This window comes from Onychostruthus taczanowskii, unplaced genomic scaffold (genome assembly GCF_017590055.1).
Source record: "Onychostruthus taczanowskii isolate IOZ18803 unplaced genomic scaffold, ASM1759005v1 scaffold17, whole genome shotgun sequence".
NCBI classification, from domain to species: domain Eukaryota; kingdom Metazoa; phylum Chordata; class Aves; order Passeriformes; family Passeridae; genus Onychostruthus; species Onychostruthus taczanowskii.
In genome coordinates this window covers 11,861,123-11,880,267 of record NW_024498906.1, presented here as the reverse complement: position 1 = coordinate 11,880,267, position 19,145 = coordinate 11,861,123, and the positions used below count along the sequence as shown (strand labels likewise).

At 41.8% G+C, this 19,145-nt stretch overlaps 1 protein-coding gene across 1 annotated transcript in view; it reads right to left on the bottom strand.

The window, feature by feature from the left end:
- The window catches only part of DOP1B (DOP1 leucine zipper like protein B), a 47,897-nt gene that overhangs the window by 19,636 nt on the left and 9,116 nt on the right, over positions 1–19,145 (bottom strand). The window contains exons 3-16 of the mRNA XM_041399709.1: positions 14,047–14,228; positions 13,731–13,901; positions 11,713–11,902; positions 10,839–10,937; positions 9,185–9,308; positions 8,567–8,667; positions 8,021–8,135; positions 6,447–6,567; positions 5,872–5,991; positions 5,210–5,315; positions 4,939–5,130; positions 3,104–3,776; positions 1,031–1,299; positions 696–848 (exon numbers count right to left, since the gene is read on the bottom strand). Coding sequence (XP_041255643.1) covers positions 696–848; positions 1,031–1,299; positions 3,104–3,776; positions 4,939–5,130; positions 5,210–5,315; positions 5,872–5,991; positions 6,447–6,567; positions 8,021–8,135; positions 8,567–8,667; positions 9,185–9,308; positions 10,839–10,937; positions 11,713–11,902; positions 13,731–13,901; positions 14,047–14,228 — 2,616 coding nt within the window. The remainder of the gene's footprint in view (positions 1–695; positions 849–1,030; positions 1,300–3,103; positions 3,777–4,938; positions 5,131–5,209; positions 5,316–5,871; positions 5,992–6,446; positions 6,568–8,020; positions 8,136–8,566; positions 8,668–9,184; positions 9,309–10,838; positions 10,938–11,712; positions 11,903–13,730; positions 13,902–14,046; positions 14,229–19,145) is intronic.

Below are 19,145 nucleotides of genomic sequence, written 5' to 3'. Positions count from 1 at the left end.
TCCTGACAAAAACAACAGGATTTGAGTTTGAACTAAAAACTCCACATAATATCTAGTGCTAGATTTTGTACCCAGGGATTAAGTCCAGCACTAATCCCATGCTGAACAAATCCCAGGGAATTGTAAAAGCATGGACAGAGCCTGCCAGACTCTTGGAAAACACAGCAACCACGGGAGTGAACACATGGAGAAGGGAACAGCAGGACTTTTGGGAAGCACTGGAACAATTCCACAGTGCTGGAGGGGCTTCCAGTGCATGCAGGACCTATAGTAGAGTCAGGATGATTCCAACATCTGGGAATGATTGGTACTGACTCTACTGATTCAGAATGCTGAACAATTGCTTTATTAAACTATACTATATTACATTAATAACATATTATAACTATACTAAAGAGATGTTAAAAGGATACTAAAGAAAACCTCGTGACTGTCTCCAGACAGTCAGGACACGGCTTCCAGTGATTGGTTAATTAATATAAACAATTATCACTAGAATCTAATTACCAAATCCCTTCAGGTAAACAATCTTCTTAACACATTCCACGTGTATAAAAACAACAAAAAACAGAAAATAAAGATAAGAATTGTTTTCTCTTTCTCTAAAGTTCCTCACTGCAATTCCCAAGAAATATCCTTGAGAAGCTGTGTTTGTTTGCTCTCTGTGAAGACAGCTGCAGCTACACAGGACCTACTTTATCCCGGTGCAGAAGGGCCTGGCAGATGATGTCCTCACAGATATTTGCTGAGGGAGCCAGGCAGTGAAGTCTGTAGAACAATTCCACACAGGCAATGTGGTGCTCCCGAGTCTCCTTGTTCAGCTGATTCCAGAGCACACAGGCAACTCTCTAGGGAAAAAGAGCAAACAACTAAATATGAATATACTCATAATTATATTCATAGTAAGAGCCATTTCCTTCCTGGCTTCCTGTTGCCAGAAGGCATTCCCAAATGGCCTCAGAATCCCAGGATTCTATGAATTAGAGGGTCAGCGTAGCTGGGCAGTAAAAAAGGAAAAGAAAACGGACACCTGGTAGAAATCTGTTTTCTCTGAGATCATCTTCAGGACTGCAGGAGCAATGGGAGGAAGGGTGACCATCTGCAGCTTGCCAAGGAAAGGGTTGTGGCCAGACACTTTGTACCTCTTCATCCTGTCCTCAATCACCAGTGCCAGGGACTGGGAGTGGTTGATGACCTCCAGGAGGGTGAAGATGGACACATTCTGCACGTAGCAGTCATTGACACAGCAGCAGATCGTCATCAGGGACTTCAGCCACAGAGGGAAGCTGGGATCACCTCCTGCTCACAAGGGAAGGGACAGAAAGGGTTTGGAACTGTTGGAACCTTGGTTACTGAGAATTTTAAACTTTCTGTGCTGCCAGGCACTGACCCCCAGGAGAACACTGCATTGACCTGAGGCCCTGGAGAAGCTTCCAAAATGGAATGACAGAACTGGGATTGTGGGTGTGCAGTTTGAACAGAAGTGTGTGATATCACAGGGTGGGAAACTCAGAGTTTAAGGGTTCAGAATACAGTAATAGATACAAAGCAAGATGGAGGGTTTAGGGTGGAGGTTGGTCCTTCTCCTTCACGGGTTTGGGTGGTTTTGTGTCACTGGATAAAAAAGTCCTCATTGCAGGAACAGGTGGTTGGTTATTGGGTTAAAAGTGAAAATAATTTAGGTGTCATTTCTTAATTAAACAGTTTATCCTTTAAAGGCCTTGTAGAGAGAGAGGCAGGGCTCCATTTTGTTTGTCAGAGTGAAGTGCTGCAGAACTCAGGATTTGTGAGACTGTAACAGAGACAAGAACTGATAAACATCTGAGTCCTAACATGAAATACCCTCTCACACCTTTAATCCTGACCTTGGCAAAAAAAAGAAGCAAAAGAATCCACATGAAACAACCTCAGGGTTGGGGTCATACTCCCAAAAATCCTTTAAGCAAGATCACAGGACCAAAATGACTGCCCAGATCCTGTCATCAACAGTTCATGGAATCACAGAAGGTTTGTGTTGGAAGGGCCCTTGAAGATGGCAGGGACACCTTCCACCCTCCCAGGGTGCTCCAAGTCTGGCCTGGAACATTTCCAGGGATGAGGCAGCCACAACCTCTCCATGTTTTCCCTACTTCTCCCAGCAGAAAGCCCTTGCAGGACCCCAAACCTTCCAGGATTTCTGTTTTGCCCTATATGTTTATTCCCAATCCAATAACATATAATATTCCCAATAATATTCCCAATTAATATGTTTATTATTTAGAGCTGCTGGTTTGTTTTCCAGCTGCCATTGTCACAACCAGTTCCAAAGGGCTCAGGATCCATGGATGCTCTTCCAGTAGCACTGAGGCCCCTCCTTTCAGGATTTATAAACTATAACTGAAGTAGCTGACATCAATCCAAGCCATCTTTTCCTTAGGGAGCAATAGAAGTATTCCATGTCCATGCCATGCTCAGCCATGGAGATGATGGGAGTATCATCAGACAGCAAGAATATGAGTGAGGTGAGGAACAGAACCCAATTTTCCAGTTTCCCACCTCTCCATTCCCCACAAACCTGTTTGTGAGTTAACCTTCAGGTCAATAGCAGCTCCTGCTAAAGCTAAGGAATGAACTGGAAATCCAGGAACAAACAGGCCTCTGGCTGCACAAAATTATTCTTATTTGTACACTGAACTCCTTTGAATGCTGAGGATAAGAGATGATTTTTGGGATAAGAGATGATTTTATGGTTTAGAGCTCAAATTTTCCACCTACATCCATCTTCCTCTACAACATCCTTTTTTGGGGGCATAACCCATGCATAACAGGGCACAGCAGGGACGGGTATCCTGAAAATCCTGAACCATGCAAGGCTGTACAGGCCAGGATGTCTTCGTATCCCTTCAGCTCCAAATTTTATAGTGGATTTTTAAAAAAAAATTTAAATTTAAGAAGCTTGGCAAAACTCAGCTGCCAGGCACACCCGAGATGCTGAGGTGGGGGACGATTTAATTCCCAATTTGCTTTCAGCCCTGTCCAAGGGTTTTTAGTGCCTCTGGTCCGGAAAATAGCCAAGCTCTCACTGTTTCCATCCTAAAAATCCTCAGGAAAGGAAAACTCTTACCAGGGTCCTGAAACAGAGAAAGGTACAAATGTTCCGTCTCCTCCTCAGACAGGTAAACTGGGAATGTGGTACAATCCAGCAGCAGGTGACAAGCTGCAGAGAAAGCTTCCTTGCAGTCCCCTCTGAGGGGTCCCAGCACCAGCTCCAGGTCCCACTCCTCCTCCTCTTTCTCCTTTTTGTGTTCAGAGAGGAGAGCAGTGGAATTCTTGCTCCTGAAGGGCGAGCTCCGGGCTGAGAACAGCTCTGAGAGCATTTGTTTCACCTGAGGCACAGTGATTTGCTTGCCATCCCAGGGACTCTTTTTCTTGTTGCCACTCTCAGGTAACCTGTAGCCATTCTCCTTTTTCTCCTTCCCACCCAGATTTATTGCTGCAATCCCTTCAGGACTCATTTCTTGGAGCTGCATCCCAAAAATGTATTTGCTGGCAAACTTGGCCACCAGCTCCTGGATGCAGTGCAGAGTTTTCTGGATGCTCCCTCCTTTTTTCCAGACATCATCTCTCTCCAGGGTCACCGTGGGCACCCCCAGGTGCTGGCACAGCTCTGGGGAGGAGGCACTCAGGCCAATGCCACTGTCCTCTGACTTGAGGGTGGGGAATGGAGCCTCCTCCTCCTCTGGCAGCCCAGGTTTGGTCTCCAGGGTTATTTCCATATCTTCCTTTGGCACTGGGCTCTGCAACAGCAGCAGGGATGTGGTTAATGTGGCACTGCCAACACAGGTTTCACTTGGAGAACAGCAATGACAGAAAAAGGAAAAATTGCTGTTTGTGATTCCCAGTTTCAGGACCACAGTTGTTTATAAACAGCTCCATTAATTTCCCTTTAAAACCCAATATCTGTATAAATATATAACATAAAATATATAATAGATATATTTTTATTATATATAAATATCTGTATAAACCTCACACAACTGACTCATCAAACAGAGGGATGTGCTCCCTTAAAACCCATTTCCCCCCAGAGCAGTGTTCCATCTGTTGCATTATTTCTGCTCAAATGCAGGTATTTGTTCTGCTGGCAGATTTGGCAGGCTGTGCTCCTGGGGCTGCTTTATTCCATTTATTCCTCATTCCTCAGCATGGTCCTTTGCACACCAACAATGTCCCATTGTGTTCCACTGAAATATTCATTGAAAGCCCTGCAGACCTAACCAGCTGTGAAGCTGGGCTGCATTTGGTAAATCCAGTTTTTAGCTACTGCATTCTGTTTCCAAAACCATTTAGATCCCATCCTTCTCAGAGGCAGACAAGACTAAACTCCTTGAGTGCCACAAATAATTCAAACAGGCCAGAACTGAATACCCAGTGAGAGTAACAAGGGTACAGAGTGCTCTGGAAGGAGCCAAAGAAGGGAAGCTTCAAAAAATCTTTATTGTTGTACTTAAAAATTTCATAGAATTATAGGTTTGGGTAGGAAGGGATCTTAGAAATGATCCAGCGGCACCCCTGCCATGGCAGGGACACCTCCCACTGTCCCAGGCTGCTCCAAAGCTGCTCCAAGCTCCTGTCCAAGCTGGCTTTGGACACTTCAGGGATGAGGCAGCCACAGCTTCTCTGGGAATTCCAACCCAGCCCCTCCCCACCCGCACAGGGAAGAATTCCTAATTCCCAATATCCCATTGAACCCTACTCTTTTTTAGTTTGACGTCATTCCCTGTGTCCTGTCCCTCCATTCCCTTGAAACTGTCTCTCTTCATCTTTCCTGTGGCTCCTTCAGGTGCAATTGTCATCGAGGCTGAAGGAGAATTAGCATTTTAAATTCTGTCCCAAAATAATTTAAACCAAGAGTTTTAAAGGGTTTTACCCATCTCTGAGGGGCTGAAAATCACCTACCCCATTGCCACTGCCTGTCTCGATGTCCAGGTAGGAAGGGGGCATTTGCACCTTGCTGAGCACCTTAAAACAGGTTTTTAAGGCATGAGTGAGTTCTGGCAGTCCCAAGACTTCCATGTTTTCCAGGAGAGACTGCACCATGTAGCTGAGCATCTGGGGCAGGTACTGAGTCTGCACTTCTGAGTAGAGCTCCTGAAATGCAAAATGAATGTTTAAAGGAGTTATCCCATCTCCTCCATCACTGAGCAGGGATTGTTCAGCCCAGCCTTACCAGAGGAATCACATCCAGCAGGAACACCAGCAGAGTGCAGAGCTCTGAAATGGTAGGAGGAGTGCTCACATTTTCCAGAGGATACCTCATCCCTGTGGATTTGTTTCTGGAGTGAAAGAAACATTCTTGTGGAAGGAGGTTTTTTCATGGCAAAATTCTGGTTACAAGCAAAAAGCTTTGCTAAAATCAGCACAAAATACTGAACAGCTCTGAGGCAAAGGGCTTCTAACAGAGCAGGGGAAAATATTCTGTCAAAACAACCTCAACTCTGTGTGGTATGATGAAGAGCTGCTAATTTTCAGATTGCAGAATCTTCTTTCTTAGAGTTAGAAAATGATAAAAAGAGAGATATCATCTAATCAGAGGGTTGGAAGAGAACTTAAAGCCCATTTAGTATCTTTATTTTTCTTCTAGAAACACCTCTCCACCTCCCTTCCCAACCCTTTTTCCTTCTTCTGTTGATTTGAAAGGAATTTCTTTTGTTCCCAGGTTGAAATTCCCACCTAGTTGTTTACCTGGTTGCACTCCTGAATTATTTGTGGACACAACTTACAGACCTGGCTGGTTCTACCACGTGTGATGTCCTTTAAAAGCTTTAGTAAATATTATTGTCCTGAACAGACAGCTCTGAAGTGGCATTTTTGAGAGCACAACATAAACACCTGAAACAATCTTCAAAGCATTTGGTCAGGTAGTCCCAGAGGAAATCAGTGCTTAAGGATGTGATCAACAAATTCACTGTTTTGACAATTTCTGAAGCATTTTTGTTCTCTTTGATTGCACTGGAAGGGAGAGAAAAGAAAAAGAAAAGCAGATGTCAGTGAGGATTCACATCACATGAGCTGATGGAGTCGAAAATCTCTTTTCCCTTTTCTCTAAAAGCGAAAAAAAGTTGGTGTTTGTTTGTTTGTTTGTTTGTTTTTTAATCAAAGGCTATATCATTCTGGAATAGCTGGAGCATCTTTCAGATGATGGGAATCACAAGGCTGAGCTCTGTCAGCAGCCTGATGTCATTGTGGTTACTCAACACCCATCACATGCAGCAAACTTCATTTTTTCTCTGCTAATCCAAGAGAAATTCATTGTGTGTAGAGAAAAGGGGAAACCAGAGAAAAATTTCATCCTCTGGCCAGAAAGTCACTTTGTAACAACCCAAAACTTCATTAAACTCCTTCATTTTAACCACTTAACTTAAAAAATGATCCAGTTTCAGCTCAGAGTTGGAAATTTTTCATACCTTGCCAGGGTGTTGCCACTTTGATTGTAGCTGAGTTTGAGATCAGAACCCAGGGTGTCTTTGCAGTAGGAATAAAAAGCTCTAAGAACTTCCAAGAAGAGATCCCCAACAACCTGTGGCCCTGCAAGGAAAGGGAAAAAAGAATCCAGGAGTTGTCTACAGAGGAGGGGAAGAAATAATAATTTCAGTGCACTAAACTTGGAATAATTTAAAAAAATAAAAAGTAGTGTATAAAGCATTTCAGTGAGTGCTTTTAAACATGAAAATATAGAAGTTTAAGTGACTAAGAATAGCAGAAAAGGTCAAAACTTGTTATGTTTGATTTGATACCTTTAAATAATTGTTGCATTGTTAAATCCATTTCTAAAGGGAGCGAGAGTCTTAATGGCTTAAGGCTCAAGGAATCAAACTTTATGTTCTGACTGGAAAGATTAAACTGGATAATGCAGTTTAGCTAAATATCCCTGGTTTAAAAAGGATTTATTATCCCTTTATTTGTACTTTGGATTAATGCAGATTGTCAGGCAGCCAAGCAACACATCCAGTAGGGCAATGTCTCTCATTTACTTTCTAAATTAGATTAATCAATATATTTCTAACAGAAACAACCTCTTTGGCAACATTATTCTCCACCCAAAATATTTTTAAAAAATTGTCAAGTCACTTTGGTTTAATTCTTTAGTGCAGAAAATTGAATTTGCCCTTGAAGTAAGGATGGGCAGAGCCTCATCCTGCTGGTGCTGCATGGACAGACACAGAGAGGGAAGAGCAGATCCACCCAAGGAACAAATGGAGCTGAATACTGACACAAGGCTGGAAGTGCTTTTCTAAAGTGCCCCTCAGGTGCCAGCTCAAGGCTAAGAACCCCAGAATTGTCAAGGCTGGAAGAGCCCTCCAGGATCAGCCAGTGCCATCACCCCAAACCCTGTCCCCAGGGGCCACATCCAGACTCCTCTGGGACAATTCCAGCGACTCCAAACCTCCCTGGGCAGCTCAGCCCAAGGCCTGACCACTCTGCCAGGGAAATTTTCTTTCCCAGTCTCCAATCTGAGCCTCCCCTGCTTCTCCACTTCCTGCTCTACTCCAGTAAAAAAAAACAAACTTGGGTATTTCAGCCAAATCACAGAATTGTTAACATTGGAAAAGACCTTCAAGATCAGAGTCCAACATCACCCAGCACCACCCCTGTGTTCACCTCTAAACCTGTCCTCAAGTGTCACATCCATACAGTTTCCAACACTTCCAGGGAAGGTGACTCACCAGCACCCCCAGGGCCTTTCCTGCTTGAGCAGCTCTCAGGACACTCTGTCCCAGCCTGTGGGGCTGGGGTTGGCACAACCCCAAGCCTGGGCTGTGCTGATCCTACAGGAGGGCACAGATTTGCATTTCCCTCCCTGGGATCCATCCGTGCTCTGCAGGGCTCTGTGGGGCAGCCAGAGAGAACCTGGAGAAGAAATTTGTTCCAGAGCAGGGCCAAGGCAAGGAACAGCCTCCTGCACACTCCCACAGAACGCAGGATTGGGATTGTGCAGGGTTTTGTTAAGTCCTACTCAGATTTGGGATGAACACTTCACCTATTTCAGGTTTGTCCAGGAGGCTGATGAGGATCCGGAAGGGTTTGAGGTAAGCCTGGTGCTGCTCCTCTGGGTCAGCCTCTGGGAATTTCTGATGCAGAATCACAATCAAACTCTAGGAAAAGGAAAACATAACAATGTTATCCATCAGGGACAGAATGTCATCTTATTAAGAGCTGAAGTGTTGTTGCATTTGATTTTGTTTAGGACTGGCTACAAATGAAGTCTAATTTCCATCCAGGGTAAACAAATCAATTCCATCCTCCCATCATCTCTACTCAAGGGCTGATCTTATCCAGAGAAACATTTTTAAATAATTCAGGTAGCTCAGCCAAGATGCTTCCCATTGGTTTCCTTAGATTCCATAAGCAATCCAATATTGGGATAAATACAGCACAGAGGTTTTGAGATAGATGGAAATGTAACCACAGGGACAGAGAGAGAAGGACAAACCAATAATTGGGAATAATTCTGGACACAGCTTGAGTTAAAATTGCAAGGATCATTAATTTATCTGGAATATATCTGTATAAAATGAACACCAACCTCAACCAAAAGATCTTTAGAGTATTTTCCAAAGAAGTAAACAGCATGGTCTTCAGAAGTGGTGGAGTCTGGAGCAAAAGTGCCACCTTTAATATCAGAACCTACAAGAAAACAGAGGCAGGAGGAGTTCAGAGAGCAGCACAGGGCACTGAGGGATTTATATTGAATTTACACTGCATTTTTAATCTTTTGTATTTCAACAGCCCACAGGTCCCAGTTTGAGGGCATCCAGATGTTCAGCAAAACACATAAATCAAAACCAAGGCCAAATACAGTGGGAATCACTATTTCTTCCAGAAAAATAAGATTAAAATAGTAACTTTTAGTCCTTTTAGTCCACTGAACCACTTCACAACTAGTTGGGGGTGGAATCAGAATTTATCAGATACCCTGACATTCAGGGAGAAATAAATTCAACTCTGAAGAGAAGCCCTGTTTATCAAATATTTAATTGTATTAAGGCACTTAATAAACAGCAAATAAACACCAATTTACTTTATCATCATTCATTAACAGCTAAAGAAGTGTATTTCAATTTTAAACACGGATTTTTTTTTCAAGTTGTTCAAAATGTTCAAGTATGCAGAACATTGAAAATCCTTGGATTTTGCACAGTACCTAGCAGCCATGCATACAATCTCCTGTTGAGGGACATGTCTCTCCTCAGCAGTGTCTGAGTGGCTGCTGACAGGATATAAACCAGATCAGCCCTCCTGAGCACGATGGTGCTTTCCTTGCAGTCCTAGGGTGGAAAAGAAAGATTTTTCAGCTGTTGGTGAGCACTGAAAGGAGTCAAACTGGTGATGGGCTGGGCTTTTGAACTGGGAATAATAATGTACTGGGGAAAAGATAACAAAGCATCAACAAGAAAATGGCTTGTGTGCTAAAAACGTCAAGAATTCACAGAATGACCAGGTTGGAAGAGACCTTCAAGACCATCGAGTCCAACCCAGCCCCAAGAGCTCAACTAAACCCTGGCCCCCAGTGCCACATCCAGGCTTTGTTAAACACCCCCAGGGATGGTGACTGCACCACCTCCCCGGGCAGCCATTCCAGAACTTTATCCCCCTTTCTGGAATAAACTTTTTCCTGCTATCCAGCCTGTATTTCCCTTGGTGCAGCTGGAGGCTGTGTGCTCTGGTTGTGTCAGTGCTGCCTGGAGACAGAGCCCAGCCCCAGCTGAGCACAGGGGCACTGTCCAACCACACCATCCCCAGCCTCTGGCATTGCAGGGCGTTGTTGTGGCCAAAAGCCAGGACTGGGCACTTGGACTTATTAAATTTCATCCTGCTGGACTCAGCCCATCCATCCAACCATTCCAGGTCTCTCTGCATAGCCATTCCACCTTCCAACAGATGGACACAGCTCTCAGCTTAGTGTGGTCTGCAGATTTACTAATGAAAGACTCAATCCCCTTATCCATGTCATCAATCAAAGAAATGTGACACAATCTCAAGGGATCTGAGAAAAGTGGGATCATGGAGTCACAGGATGGGAGAGACCTTAAAGCCCATCCATTCCCACACCTTCCACTGTGCCAGGCTGCTCCAAGCCCCAATGTCCAACCTGGCCTTGGGCACTGCCAGAGATCCAGGGGCAGCCACAGCTGCTCTGGGAATTCCATCCCAGCCCCTGCCCACCCTGCCAGGGATGAATGATTTTCCCCAATACCCCACCTAACTCTACAATCTTTTAGTTTGAAGCCATTCCCTGTGTCCTGTCCCTGCATGCCCTGGAAATTGTCTCTCTCCAGGTTTCCTGGGGCTCCTTCAGGCCCTGCAAGGCCACCCTGAGCTCACTCCAAAGCTTCTCCTCTCCCTAAGACTTAAAAATTCTTCCTCCATCCTAAATACTGCCTGTCCTACAGGGAGGTGAGGAAACAATGGGAATAACTTTTAAGTCAGGTTTTCTCTCCTGGTCTTTGCCAGAAATCACTTCATGTGGACAATTCTAAATTCTACAATCCTACTTGAATAAACTCCATATTTTTTCTGCATGAGCTGCTCACGCTTGACTAGTTCAAGCACATCCCAAATACCCCCCAAAAGCCCCTGTGAAATCATTTCTTCAGCCTTGGAAGCTGTAAAGACTCTGAGAAGCAGCAGAGTCTCCTCCACTGCTCAAACTGATGAAGCTCAAGAAATCCCAAAATTAATGGATTTTGAGGTTTTGAGGGTTCAAAATTCAGCCAGTTGGCAAAAACAGAGGTGGGAGCTGGGCTGATTGCACAGAACAGACCTTCCATAGAAAAATCCCAAAATAATCCCCTTACCAAAGCTGTATAAAATGGGAAAAAGAAGAGGATTGCTTCCAGAGTGTTCCTCTGCACAAGAACATTGGAATCCAGCACTGACACGCACAAAGACTTTATCTGGAGAAGGAAAACACAACATTTTATTTGATTTTGCTATCAAATAATCACTGGATAGAAAGAAAGAAAATTTGGCTACCTATGAATAATATTCTGTTTAAATAAGAGGACAATTACAATTTAACTCCTCCACCCAAAGTGAGTTTAAACAAATTTTTGTGGCTATTAAAAATTGTTAATATTGGGTTTGTAGGAGTACAGAATGTCCCAGAGTTACAAGATGTAAAACCTCCCAAAATGCAGATATACTCTAATTGGCCTTACACTTATTCCATCACTCTACACAAATTACTCCCTACAGAAGATTTCCATTTCACTGGAAAAATAAAAAGACACAAAACCTGTGAACAGCAAACACTTTGGGAACTGCACATCAAACATTGAAACCAGAAAAGCTGCTCTTCAAATTAAATGGATGGAGCAATTTTAGAGTATGGATCTTTCAGTCTCTCTTTTCAAAATATTTTTAATTGCATGGCATCCCAATTTATTCCAGACAAGGCTGAGATTATGGGGTTCACAGGCTGTGAGGTTGTGTTCTCACTCTGTCAGTGTTAGTTTGTATTATTACATTTTTATTTTTATTTTTAAAAATTATTTTTCCCTAATAAAGAAGTTATTCCTATTCCCATATCTTTGCCTGAGAGCCCCTTAATTTCAGAATTATAGTAATTTGGAAGAGAGGGTTTACATTTTCCATGTCAAAGGAGGCTCCTGCCTTCCTTAGCAGACACCTGGCTTTTCAAACCCAAACAAGGGTGTAAAATGAACTTACAGTGAGTTTATAATCAGTGCCAAGCATGAATTTCTGCTGTTTGCCAGAGAGTTCTCTGTTGATGTGGCTGACAACGAAGAGGGAAGCAGGGAGCCTGATGGAGGGGCTGCCCAGGACACTGCCCCAGAGAGCTCCATAAAACACCTCCTGGCCCATCAGCAGGGACAGCTTCACCAGCAGAGCATCTGTTCTGTACACAGCCAGAGAAAAAAACCCTCTGTTAGCTGATTTTATACCACAGAAATGGAATTATATAGAGTTTATATAATTTATTTGATGTTTTGCAGCTTTGTGTTGTCAATATTTCCCTTTATCACAGAATCTTGGGATGGTTTGGGTTGGAAGGGACCCAAAAATCATCTCATTCTACCCCCTGCCATGGGCAGGGAACCTTCTCCTATCCCAGGTGGTGATGGATGAATGTCACTGCACAAAAAAAATCAAACCCACTGAATTCTTTGTCACTAAAACAAAGTCTCTGTTCACACACAGTGAAGTTCTTCAGGAAATATCTGCAAATATTTATCTCTGACCAAACAACTGCAGCACCTGTGACTGAAGAATGTTTATTGTCAGAGGTGTGAAAAGCTAGATTGGAAGTCATTTAAGCAGGTATTAAAATCTGAAAGCCAATTTTGTCCATCTGGGAGCTGGAGGTTATCCTAAAAAATCCTACTTTCAAACCAACAGAGTCAATTTTGAAGAGACTGGATAAAGAAAAACAAGAGATGTGGAGTCCCCTGGATCCCTGGCAGTGGCCAAGGCCAGGCTGGACAGGGCTTGGAGCAGCCTGGGACAGTGGAAGCTGTCCCTGCCATGGCAGGGATAGAACTGGATGATCTTTAAGGTCGCTTCCAACCCAAACCATTCCAGGATTCCATGAGATAAAACAATAAATTGCACACAGGACACCCTGAAATGAATTCCTCTGAGACTCCTGTGACTGGAGCACAGCCCTGCTCTGGAACACTTTGGTATTTTACCATAAAGGAGGAATTAAAACCTCACGTGAGGAATGCAAGATTGAGAAAAGAGGAAAAGCCCAGCTCAGAAGAGGAAACACCTCCCAGTGTGATGGCATTTTTTTCCATTTCTTTATTAAAAAATCCCTCAAAGCAGTTTTTTTTCTTCCATTTTCTGTGTGAGTGCACAAACTCAGGGAAATTTGGAGCTGGAAATGGTGTCTAGGTTGAAGCACAACCTCAGCACTTTGTTCACTTTTAGGAACAGCAGGAGATGGATTAATTTTAGTCCTCAATATCGAAGGTTCTGAAAACACTCACTTGAAAGCCTCTCATGAAAAATAATTGAAAATTAACCCAATATATCTTCTGACAAGATATTCTTAACACAGAATCATTGCAATGTGTAAACAAAAGAAAAACTCCCTCATGTAAATTGGTATTTCACAAAAAACCCAATTAAATTAATTTTGTCATATATATTTCTCAAGATTTATGAAATACATGTCAGATCCTCTTTGTTCAAAGAGGAAAATGATGCCATCAAAAATAGGGAAAAAGGTGCAAAACCAGAGGTCACATCTTGAAATTTCATTTGCAATTCCCTTTAACTCCCTGCTCCATATTTTTGCCAGATTATACAGAAATATTGGAAAGAATTCAGCTGCTCTCTCATGTTACAGAATTCAAATAGAATTTATCTCCAGAGCAGTGGTTTGGGGAGTCAGGTGAATTATTTAGGAATCAGAGGAGCTTTAAGAAATTTTTTATTCTTTTCTCTCAGCATTTCTATTTTTAACCCTCCTTTTCCTCTTCTCTTTTTTTAAACCCTTCTTTTCCTCTTTTTTTTAACCCTCATGTTCCTCTTATCTTCTCCTCCTAGGATGAAAATAGAGAGGAATGGGTTTTTCTACTTCAACATCTTTCCAGGTCCCACCATTCATCCCCCTTTAGAAGTTCTTTTATGTATAGAAATCTGATAGAAATTTCTTGAGAGTTCCCTAAAAATCAAAATACTGGATATTGCTTCAATGAATATGGAATAATTGATATTACCTGTCATAAATTTCTGATCCTTCTTCCAAGCCAGGCAGCAGCCCAATTACAAAGGCCTGGAGACCAGGCAGGAGGGATTTTTGCAGAGGGAGAAAATATTTCTCATACAAGCCAAGGAGAACAGGTCTCACTGACATTGCTGCATTTGCCAGCAGAGGGAACAAACCAGAGCTTTGAATCCAAAAGAAAGACAAAATGAGAGTTAATTTGAATAGATTGAGATGGTTTTGCCTTAGGAAAAAAAAATTAAAATTACATGTACAAAAAGAAATTCTTAGTGAGCCATTTTGTGCCTTAGAAAAAAAAATCTAATTACCTGTACAAGAATAAATCCTTGGCAAGCCATTTTGTGCCAATGATTTTAAAGATTATTTCATAGGTTTCTAAAGCCTTTAAGTGCACCCCACTGGGCAGGGCTGGGTGCAAGCACTGGGATAATCTTTTACTGATGATCAATCTTCTGGGCAGCAGAGAATACTTCAAGTTACTCTGCAGAGCCTGGGGGAGAAAGGAGAGGAGGAGAAATAGTTATAATGTGAAATATAAAATATCTAATAGCTGTTTATTAAAGCTTGAGGAGAAAGGAGAGGAGGAGAAATAGTTATAATGTGAAATATAAAATATCTAATAGCTGTTTATTAAAGCTTGAGGAGAATGTTGAGAAGAGTTTGAACTCCTAACTGCATTTTGTTACAGCAGAACTCTGCAGATGAGTTTTCATTTGGTATCAGCCATGGAAAATTTGGAAAAGCCTGGTGTGAGTCTGCTTAGAGGAGGGAACAGGAAGTCAAAGAACAGGACTGGGACAAGGTATCCCATTATCCCAGATTATCCCATCTCAGGGGAAAAAGGGAAGTGACAAGAAGAGCATCTCAGCTTTTAGGGAATAAAGAAAGAATTAAAGATTTCTCTTTCCTCATATCTCCCTTCATGGGAATTGTGGAATGGGTTGGAAGGGACCTTAAAGATCATCTTGTTCCAGCACCTTCCACTGTCCCAGGCTGCTCCAAGCCCTGTCCAACCTGGCCTTAGGCACTTCCAGGGATGAGGACCCCACAGCTTCCCTGAAAAACCTGTGCCAGGGCCTCCCCTCCCTCACAGGGAACAAATTTTCTCCCAATATCTGAAACAAAAATAACAAACCTTCCAACCAAAGCGGAGATGATGAAATGGGATAAAAGCCTCTGATCTGGAATTCTCTGTGGCTGCATTCACTGAGTTGGATAACTCACTGCATTCATGTACAAGTAAAAGATGTTTAGGGCAGCAAATACTTAAATAAGATTTGAAAAAAATTTAGAAAAATTTTAGAAAAAACTGTGCCTCCCTTCTTGGGAAAAGGAACTCCTTTCCTTGAGCCACCAGAGCAATTCAGCAGGGAAATCAATCAGTTTTCTCTTCAAGTCAGAGACAATCAAAAAGAAAATTTGCAAGTCAAGGGCACTGCAGGCTTTGCTCAATGGGCAAACACAAACAGATGTGTTGGAACCCTGGATGCTGAGAATTCCAGACTTTCTGTGCTGCCAGGCATGGACCCCCAGGAGAACACTGCACTGACCTGAGGCCCTGGAGAAGCTTCCAAAATGGAATGACAGAACTGGGATTGTGGGTGTGCAGTTTGAACAGAAGTGTGTGATATCACAGGGTGGGAAACTCAGAGTTTAAGGGTTTAGAATGCAGTAATAGATATAAAGCAGGATGGAGGGTTTAGGGTGGAGGCTGCTCCTTCTTCTTCACCTTCTTCTCCCTGGTTTTGTGGCATTGGATAAAAAAGTCCCCATTGCGGGCACGGGTGGTTGGGTATTGGGTTAAAAGTAAAAATAATTTAGGTGCCATCTTAATTGGACAGCTTATCCTTAAAAGGCCTTGTAGAGAGAGAGACAGGGCTCCATTTTGTGATTTCTTAGTGAAATACTGCAGAACTCACTGCTGTGATACTGTAACATGTATAATAAATAATAAACACCTGAGCCAGAATGTGAACTGTGGTCTCGAGTGCCTTCAATCCTGACCTCGACAGAGGCAGAAAAATGAAGCTGTAAACCAGCACAGATGTTCCAGAGCATGTGCACATTTGGGATATTTTCAGGATCAGGCAAATTCTTGTCTCTTCCCAAAATGAAATCATGGTTTTATCCTATGGAATTCTTTTCAACTTGAGGTTCTTCTGTTTTACTTGGAAAAGCAGCAGAAAGTGGAATAACCTTTCCTGGAACAAACCTACACCAGGTGACTTTACCCTGAGCACTCCTCAGCAGGAAAGGGAGATAAAACCCTTTTAGTGAGAGCAGCTGGCAGGAAATTTACCCAAGAGGAAAAAAGGTTGGGAATTTACAACAACAGCAAACAGCAAAGTCAGCCTATCCTGGCAGACACACAGGTGTCACCCAGAGCCACTTCACTTCCCTCCTCCTCTCCCCAGCACAGGCAGAGCTGCATTTAATGGATGATAAAAACCAGAATCCAAAAAGAAACCATTATTTCACATATTTCTGGAGTTACTTTTTTGATACCTGTTATATTTGGGCCTTTTACTCACGTGGTACATGAGGAATATTATTTCAGCATTAAAATCCTTAAGAGCTGTAAGAACTGTGGAGATTTCTGGAAAGCTGGACTTTGAAACTTTCTATTTATATTGCTTGGCATGTGTTTGCCCACACCCTCTCTGTCTATTTAGAGATATAAAAGGAGTTAATTACAAAAAAGCAGGCCAGTGGTAAATTGTGGTAATTTACTTGTGGGGAATTTTGGAAGGAATTTGAGATGGGAGTTTTGAGTTGTTTTTGATGATGTGGTTTATTTTTTGATTTTTTACACAGGTAGGAAGGGTGAGTTTGGTTTACATTTTTAGTATGGTTTAGAAGTTTACAAGAATTTTAGTTATAAGACTTTTTAAAGAGTTATTGACTAATAAAACACTGTTTATATGGATATTTATAACTTAATTTTGAAATACTATGGTTTATGGACTTATACTACAGTGTAAGTTTTCTTAGTCAATTATAACACATAAACTCATAGTATTGTATTTTAAATTCTTTGTCTACTTATTGCAGTTACTTTATTTTTTCTATATTTTAAACTTTAAAACTCTAAACTTTTTTTTAACTTAGTTTAACGTGTTTTTGTTCTAAACTATAAATTTACATTTTTGCTTTTAGCACCTAAGTCTGGAAGCCTTTTTGAAGGTTTCAGATTAAATCTTATGTTTAATTCTAAATTTTGGTTTACAGGCTCAAAATTCTGAAAGTTTTTTCTGCTTCAGATTCTAATAGCAAATATTTTCCCTCTCAGTGTTCAGACTGAACAAAGATCATCTTAATATTCCAACAGCTTGAATTTAAATATCAACCAGGCAGAAAATGGAAATATTCACTGTTTATTCCACAGTGCATCAGCTCCACCACAGCAATAATGGCACCTCAGCTTTGGCTCCAACATTTCCTAAGGGTTTGAAGGAAATAAGAACTCCCTTCCCCAAACACGAGGGATAATGATATTTAATGATAAACTGAATATTTAGAATCATGGAATGGATTTGGAAAGGAACTTAAAGATCATCCAGGGCTGGGCAGCGACACTTTCCACTATCCCAGGGTGCTCCAAAGCCCATCCCAAATCCCCTTGGACACTTCCAGGGATCCCCAGATTCTCTGGGCACCCTCCCAGCCAGGAATTCCTTCCCAATATCCCATCTTATTAAAAATTCCCACTTGTCCCTGAGAACTGGCACACCAAAAGAGATCATACACAGAATTTGATGAAAATTTCTATAGTCAATGTGGTGGTTTTAGTTTGAAACTGGGTGGAAATATGAATTTTGTGGAGTGGTTTTTGTTGTTAATTTAAGATTTCTTTAATTTTAAGATTTTTTTTTTGGTTTAATGTATTAAAGAGTGTGATATGTTTTGGTGTTGGTTAATTAGCCATGTACTTATTTTTTGTTGTGAGGTAGGAAGATAGGATTAGGAGAAAGGTAAAGTAGGTTTAAAACTTTAAAAGGGTATAAAGAAAATTTTATTAATAGTAACTAAAAGAAAAAAAAAGTAGTAAGAATTAAACCTTTTAGAACACTTCTTTTTCTCCTACAATCTTTCAAGGGTATAAAGAAAATTTTATTAATAGTAACTAAAAGAAAAAAAAAGTAGTAAGAATTAAAACAAACCTTTTAGAACACTTATTTTTCTCCTACAATCTTTATTTTTTCACTGATAATGTAAAGAAATAAAATGTAAAATTTTCAGTTAGCTTACTACTTTTAAAATAGTCTTTATTTAGTTTACTTAGGGAGAGAAGTTTTTCTTGTTAATGTTATGGAGACCTCCACGAGAGGAAAAAAACCAATTATCTTGTGAGTCTTAATTAATTAAACCTGGGGGCACAGGATTACTTTGTTCACAATTGGAACAAAGGAAAGAGAGCTGTGGTCTCACTATTTTTACCTTGGGTGGCCACAGCTGAGGGTCTGGGTGAGCATTCTCACTTGGAATGCTGGCTCAACAAGGAACCAAATGTCACCTGCTCTGCACTCAGGGACCTGCCTGGTGACACTGAGACTTCCAGGCACACAACACTGCAAAAGTGAGGAGTGACAGACTTTTCATTGCTGTAACTTTTTATTGCTTGCCCATGGCATTGGTGTTGCCCTTTTCCTGACCCAGAGATGGGCCAACTGAGAGGTGTTTTAAAAACTTTTATTCCGTTTTCAGTCTCGCGAGAAGGGTGAGACAATACAGATGTTATAATTCACACCAGCACAACCAGAAGCCAATTATTTCCTAATTACAATCCACTATAATTGATTCTTGGCCTATCAGCTTTAGCCACACCATGATGTAGATGCCTTAAAGCCAATCATCTAAAATGCCCCCTCGTGGGTCCCACTACAGTGCATCTTTCACAGTTTTGTTCTCCAAAGTATCCAGTCTTATTTGCAAGGCCATCCTTTGAAACTTGTTTTAGCTCTATTTCTCTCCCCACAATGTCTGTCCTATTCCTGGGCATTTCTGAGTCAGCATTTCTTACCTCAAGGTTTGCACACAGATGCACTGTGTGAGCCCTCTGTCAGGCTTGGAGAATTCCCTACAAATCCACTTCCCACACATGGCTGCCAAGACTTTGAAGGGATGTGCTCCCTCAAACTTTCCTCACACTCAGAATCCATCCACACAAGTAAAGGAATTAAAAGTTGAGAACTCAAATTGGATCAATGTATTTTTGGACAATGGGGGTTGACAGGATGGGTTTCACCCTTTGTTAAAGGAATTTTTTGGGTTGCAATCATTGTTTTTATTGTTTTACTCATGTTTCCCTGTTTAGTTAAGTGTCTGCAGAGGTCCATTGGGGAAGTCTCCACAGCAAGAAAAACTAGGGGAGTTGTGGAACCCTTTGAATCCTTCAGGGAAATGCCCC